This window comes from Volvox carteri, assembly GCF_000143455.1.
Source record: "Volvox carteri f. nagariensis unplaced genomic scaffold VOLCAscaffold_8, whole genome shotgun sequence".
NCBI classification, from domain to species: domain Eukaryota; kingdom Viridiplantae; phylum Chlorophyta; class Chlorophyceae; order Chlamydomonadales; family Volvocaceae; genus Volvox; species Volvox carteri.
In genome coordinates, this window is record NW_003307551.1 from 654,456 (window position 1) to 661,232 (window position 6,777).

General features: G+C 60.3%; 2 protein-coding genes across 2 annotated transcripts in view; one reads left to right on the plus strand and one right to left on the minus strand.

Annotated features, from left to right (window-relative positions):
- VOLCADRAFT_88191 (uncharacterized protein) overlaps positions 1-1,576 on the minus strand; it is a gene marked incomplete at both ends in the record, with an annotated part of 8,443 nt that extends 6,867 nt beyond the window's left edge. Inside the window, 3 exons of the mRNA XM_002947966.1 lie at positions 583-778; positions 1,181-1,201; positions 1,546-1,576. Of these exons, the coding sequence (XP_002948012.1) occupies positions 583-778; positions 1,181-1,201; positions 1,546-1,576 (248 nt within the window). The remainder of the gene's footprint in view (positions 1-582; positions 779-1,180; positions 1,202-1,545) is intronic.
- Positions 1,577-2,013: 437 nt separating this feature from the next.
- The window catches only part of VOLCADRAFT_73435 (uncharacterized protein), a 5,813-nt gene continuing 1,049 nt past the window's right edge, over positions 2,014-6,777 (plus strand). The window contains exons 1-9 of the mRNA XM_002947813.1: positions 2,014-2,319; positions 3,064-3,127; positions 3,461-3,694; positions 4,016-4,168; positions 4,690-4,767; positions 5,090-5,275; positions 5,728-5,866; positions 6,148-6,299; positions 6,501-6,596. Of these exons, the coding sequence (XP_002947859.1) occupies positions 2,162-2,319; positions 3,064-3,127; positions 3,461-3,694; positions 4,016-4,168; positions 4,690-4,767; positions 5,090-5,275; positions 5,728-5,866; positions 6,148-6,299; positions 6,501-6,596 (1,260 nt within the window). The 5' untranslated portion in view covers positions 2,014-2,161. The remainder of the gene's footprint in view (positions 2,320-3,063; positions 3,128-3,460; positions 3,695-4,015; positions 4,169-4,689; positions 4,768-5,089; positions 5,276-5,727; positions 5,867-6,147; positions 6,300-6,500; positions 6,597-6,777) is intronic.

Sequence of the window (6,777 nt, forward strand, 5' to 3'; positions counted from 1 at the left end):
GGACGGGGCACCGGTTGTAACCGGAGTTGAAGGTGTGTGTGTGTGTGTGTGTGTGTGTGTGTGTGTGCGGCCCGCCCGCCCGCCCGCCCGCCTACCCGCCCGCCACCCGCCCGCCACCCGCCCGCCTACCCGCCCACCCACCCATCCACCCACCTGCCCGCCTACCCGCCCACCCACCCGCCCGGCGGTCTAAGTCAGTTATGGCCCCAGGAACAGCAGGGCGCCCAAGGTGCTCAGGAAATGACACGAAGCTTCCGTACACATACCTTACCCTAGCCGCCCTTTTTCCTGCTTGATGGGGCCCACGCCTAATGCCCCCGTGCCCGTTCTTCCGTAGAGACATACATACGTACAACCCCCCGAATACGCACCCGACGGCTCCGTTTTACACATCGATACACATCACACGCACACGATCTGTACTTTCCATGCGGCTCGGATCAGATCAGCCCCGTCGTAATAACCCGCTTATCCTCTTTCCCCCACATATACACACATACATACACACATACATACACACACAGCACATACATACATACACGCTCACGTAAGCCCACCTTATCTGGGTACATGAAGGCGTACGTCCACACGGCGATACCGCTGACGGGCAGCAAAACCCGCAGGAAGTTCCCCACGGCCCTCCGGGTGGGGGAGTCCCGGTGCTGAGCACCCCCCACACCCCCGGCAGCGGGGGGCACGTAGGCGCCAGCAACCTCCCCTCCGCCGCCCCCCAGGACGCCCCGGGGAATGCCAGCCACGCCGCCGTAGCCACGACGACCTGGGATGCGGTGTCAGAGGACCGGCAGCGAACCGGACCGCACCGTTGGGTGGGGGTGGACGGTGGGAGTGGGAGAAGATTGGGGGGATGAGGGGGGATGGAGTGGATACGGGGGTTAGGGGAGAAAGGGTAGATGATGTTAGGCAGGGTAATGGAAGGGGCCTCTGTGGGGGTCAGAGGGCTTTAGGCGCTTGTGTGCTCAATCCAAGTGCATGGTAAGAAAAGCGATGGATTGTGTGTGTGTGTGTGCATCTGCATGTGTGTATATTAATGATCTGAGCCGCGATGCGTGTGTGTGTGTGTATGTGAGAGAGAGAGGGGGGGGGGAGGTCTTACGTACAGAGTTTGCTTTTGTGACCGGTGGAGATGCGTGCTAGGGAAGGAATGGGGGTGGCTACGTACTGTGGGGCTGGAGGCGAGGCGCTGCAGAGGATGGAGGGGGGAAGAGGCTGGAGTCCGCAGGGAGGGTGTATGGTGGCTAGTAGCGCGAGCCATCGGCTAAGTGTGGCCGTGGCCCGGAGTTGGCAGCAACTTCAAGAGGCTGGGGGAGATGTCTGCGAGAGCCACCATATGCAGTATAGCACACGCGACGCAGATGCATACGTATGCGGCGGCGACACGACGCATTTCGTTTAGAGCTCATCCTAGAAGCATTAGGAAAATGGTCAAAAGAAGAATGGATCCTCCTAATAACGTTCTTGGACCTAGCTGCCCACAACTCCGAGCGAGCGACAAACAGACGCCCATTGCTGCAAGTTGATGCTCACCGAAAAAAATTCCAGAGGCTCCAGGAGTCATGCATGTTTCCAAGGCACCCTTTGTCTCGGACATACGCCAAACAAGCCTGCCTAGCTTGTGTCCATCCCATGCAAAACGTAACATTTTCGCCTTCTTAAGCAAGCGCTAAAGAGGATGTCACTTGAATATGTATCTTGCGATAGTGGACATCCAAATCATCTAGCAACTGCCATAACCGTGCGCGAAGCACTTCGTGATGATGGAAGGTTCGCGCTAGTGGACAAGATAGTCACGCTACGGTTAAATAGGATAGATATGCTCGGGGGCAGCACGATGTCTCCCTTCCGATACACAACCATCATGCCAATTGGCAGACGACCCGACGAAGTGGATCCTGCGGTTCAACTTCCTGTACGACCTGACCGTTCCGAACGTCTGGAGCAGCTATTCGCCAGGCGCAAACTAATGCCTTTGGACAATTTCCATGGTAACAAAGCATCATGAGGAAGCTGGCCATCGCGGCGTGAGAAACAAATTAAACAATACCGTGACAGCCTGCTCGGCTCCGCAATTAAGCGGTTTGTAATGAGTGAATACCTGATAGAGATGACATGAAACAAGTCACTTTGTGGTGGCACTGGACACATGGATTTTAGCGACGCCTACAGATACTCTGGGCCAGTCCCGGCTTTCTCACCCGATGGACGCTTCGTGGCGAGCGTCGCGGAGTATCGCCTCATCATCCGTGAGGTTGAAACCATGCGTGTGGTCCAGCTTTACTCATGCCTGGACCGAGTTGACAGGTAAGGCAAGCTCCATGATGCAGCCATGCCCTGCACCGTCCCTGTATAGCACGCATGCTATATTTTGGCAGCTGCATATCCTGATGCTTGTGGGGTCCAAAGACGGTAGCAGGAAACCTAATTGGAAACCGGCTTTGAACGGTGCCGCTTATCAGCGGCATAGCTATTGACCCTATCCAGCATAGATACGCTGTGCAAGTTCCGTTACCGCCGGCCCGCAACATGGAAATCGTGGGAAGGGTTTATGAAGGCCAACAGGATGAGGAGTACGGGGTCAGGAGGGGAGGAGCCGTGGGCCAGCGGGCGGGTGGTCTATTTGGATTTTCCACTGTTGTCATTATGACGCACATAGATTCCTTGATGGCCCTCATTTCGCTATACTCTCTATATAGATATAGACAGACAGGTGTAGATAGATAGATAGATAGATAGATATGTAAGCGTAGATAGATAAATATATAGATGTAGATAGATATAGTTCGATATAGCCCATCTTGCCACGTCATAACGCATATTGTATACGACAGCCCCCATCTTCACCCCCGGTCATCCCCGTCCTTTCCCCCATCCCCTAGCTGAGCCTCAACCGGCAACTCCAGCAGTTCCTGCTTTGGATGTCTTACAAAACGTCTTGCCCCTCTTCCGCCTTCTGCAAAGAGCCTTTTCCCCCCTTCTGTCCCTCACCCGTACCAGTTCCCGCCTGCCCCAACCCCCCCCCTCCCTCATCCCAACCCCGTTCCCCAGCATCGAGTGGTCTGCCAACTCCATCTACGTGCTCTGCGGCATCTTCTCCCGGGGGACCATCCAGGTGACTGACGGTGTGGGGCGCGTGCGCGGGGGGTGCAGCAGGCGGGGGCCCCTCCCTCGCACACGCCACACGGAGGACCCCCCTCTACAGCACTTCCACGCACAGCACCATACGGACCCATTCTGCACCTTGCCGCGTCGCTCTCGTCCGAATCCTCCACGCCGCTGAATCCACTGCGCGTCCGGACCACCGCGGACTTCATCCAGCTTCATCCTCACCGTAGGGCCCACCTCTCCCCCCTCACACCTCCCCTCACCTCCCCACCTCCCTCGTCCTCCATTCTTTCTCCCTCCCTCCCCCCCTCACCCCCCACCCCCTCCCCTCGCACTTCAGGTATGGTCCGTGGAGAGCTCCGAGTGGAGCTGTAAGATCGACGAGGGCCCCGCGGGCGTGGCGGCGGTGCGATGGAGCCCTGACGGCTGCAGCGTGCTGGTGGTGGCGGAGTTCGCACTGAGGGTGACCGTGTGGTCGCTGACGGACCGCAAGTGCCGCTACCTACGGGGGCCGAAGCACGTGGACCGGGGGGTGGCCTTCAGCGCGGATGGGGCGCACATGGCGGTGCTGGAGGTGAGCTGTGACGGGTCCGGGTCCGGGTGGTGGTGGTGGTGGTGGGGAGGAGCCCGCCCGCGTTTGCTTCTGCCGTGCTGCCGGATGCTAAGGCTGCGTGGTGGGAGCTTCCCTTCCGTCCGCCCCCTCCCGCTCCGCCCTTTCCCGCGGGTCGCACATCGTGGCCATTCACGACCTACCTGGACTCGATCCCCCGTGGCCATTATTCACGTCCGTCGGCTTATACATACATACATACATACATATGAGCACACAGAGACACAAACACACACATACGCTCGGTACTTTTGTGGCGCTTGGCGGCTCGTTTTGCCCCTGCAGCGAAGCGACATGAAGGACTGGGCAAGCGTGTACGACACTCGCACCTGGTCTGAGGCTGCGCACTTCCAGTTGTCGACGTCGGACGCTGCGGACCTGGCCTGGTCCCCGGAGGGCTGCGTTCTGGCGGTCTGGGATAGCTGCCTCAAATACAAGGTAAGAGCCAGCAGCAGCAGCTGGGCAGGCACTCCGGGGGAGCCCGCAGCAGCAGCAGCAGCAGCAGCAGCAGCCGGGGTTCTCCTCAATCCCCACAACGGTTTAACCGCATCACCACTCACCACTCATCACTCACCACCACAAGAACTTTTAACAACACTGCAGCAACTGCCAACCCCCCAGCGGTGCGGTGCGGTGCGGTGCGGGGTATCGCCGGCTTGCTGTTAAGCCAGCCTCGTTGCCGAGGGAAGGGGGGGAGAAAGCATGTTGTCGGACGCGAGGGACGACGTGGCTTGTTGCCCTGTGCTTTGCAGCAAAACGTGTTGCACAGACAGACAGATAGACAGACAGACACAGGGCCGCGCACACAACCCGGGATGGAGGGCGATTGGCCGTTATTAGGGATTTAGATTGTGTACAGTGTAGCACTTCCCAAACACCTGACCCCCTCGTAACTCATCTCTATCTCTCTCTCACCACCCCACACACACCCTCCCCACACGCCCCATACCTCCCCGCAGGTGGTGTTGGTGAACCCGCGGAACGGCTCTCCGCTGGCGACCTACAGCGCGTACGACCACGAGGCGCTGGGGGTCAAGGTGGGACTAAGGGGGGGGACTGGGGGGGTTTAAGGGAACTAGGGACTTCACTGCACTTCACTTCACTTCACTGCAGTTTGGGTTGGTTTGGGAAATTGTTGGGGTGTATGGGATGACTGTGGTTGGGATGGGGGTTAGGTTGGGTGTCGCACAGGATGATGATGATGTTGGACGTGGAGGGGTTGGCGACGACGACACATGGCCACACGGGGGCCATCCCATACAGGGAGTCCGACGAAAACTCAAACGCGCCTGGTGTGTCTGTGCTGCTGATGATTCCTGCCGCTCTCGGGGCCGCTGTCCTCCTCCACGGCGTCCCCAGCTGTGTTCCTGGAGCCCCGCGGGTGAGCTGCTGGCGGTGGGCTCCTTCGACCGGTGCGCCCGCCTGCTGGACCACGTGACCTGGCAGCCGCTGCTGACTGCGGAGCACCCGCAGGCAGTGACGGCACCCGCGGGGGTGCTGGTGTTCCGGGAGGTGAGGGGCAGGGAGTTGGGGTGGGGGGCGGGGGTTGGGGTTAGACGTTGGAGGGTATTGGGTGCTGGGTACTGGGGAGGGCCGCGGAGGGGTGTGTGTGTGTGTGTGTACAAGATTGGGGAACTTGGGGTTTTTGAAAACACATCCCTCCGAGGGAACCACGACGAGGAGGACCTCCTCACAGGGTCATGAAAGTGCTCTCACATCAATCCAACCGTGTTTCCCCCCCCTCATCATGCTCATGCCATACACCTGTCCATACACCTGCGCATTCACAAACAACTTTCCAGCACACATACACTAAAAAACACCTACCCAACCAGCTAACCAACCGCCGCTACCGGGCTTAGTTCTCGTTCGCTTCTGACCTCCCCCCTTCCCGAATACATCTACGAGACCGACATCAAGGCCCAAACCCAGCTCCCCCCCCCCACAAACACACCCCTACCCGACCGCCCCCCCCGCTCACGATGTCCGTGGCTCAGGAACCTGACGAACCGGCGGTCCCCGCTTCCCGCCTCCACGACCCGGCCGCCCGCTCAAGCTACGTGCTGGCAGACCTGCCCGCATCCGTGCCCTTCGCAAAGCCAGCTCTGGACGCCCCATCACCCAAGCTGGGAGTAGGTACGTGATGCGGCCCCCACCTGGGTCTACCTCCCGACATACCTCCCGACATACCTCCCGACACACCTCCCCGGCCCGTTTCCTGCTCACCCTGCTCCTGTGTTATCGCCGCCGTCAGCATCGTCGCCTTCTCCTTCCTCATCCACGTTCCCTCACCACCCATTGCAGCATCGCTAAGAGGCCGCATCGCCACTGACTGACGTTAACCCCCACCCAGCTCACCCAGCTCACCCAGCTCACCCAGCTCACCCAGCTCAGTCCAACCCAACCTCTTCCCCCAGGTCGTTGCGCCTGGAGTGGTGATGGTCGCTACCTGGCCACGTTGGAGGACAGCAGCGGTAATGCCGTGTGGCTGTGGGACCTCACCGCCATGGAGCTGGTGGCGGTGCTGCTGCACCTGGCGCCAGTGACGGACCTGGCGTGGGGGCCACGGGTGCGGGGTGTGTGTGGGGGGTCAGGGGTGGGGGGGGCGGTCTGGGCTCAGATGAAGGGTGGGACGGGCCCCGTAACGCAACCCAAATTTCTCTCTCTCTATCCCCTCCCTCTCCCTCTCTCTCTCAGGACATACACACACATACACGCTCACGTGTGTCCACCCCCCCCCCGCCCCCCCCCCCGCCCGGCCCTACCGCAGGGCAGCACTCTGGCCCTGGTGACCGGCACCAACAAGGTCTTCCTGTGGACCCCCGGGGGGGCCACCATAGCCATGCTGCCGCTGCCCACCCTGCAGGTAGGGTACGGCACCGAACTGGCTGGGGCCGGGGTGGGGCCGTCGGGTTGCGCAAGGCGTGTACGGCATGGGGTCCTGGGTCCCGGGGTACCGGACGACCCAGAGCTCCAGGCTTTCTGCATCTTCCGTTCGTCCGAAACGGAAAGGAGGGTTAACGGGGGAGGGGAGGGGGGGAGGGGAG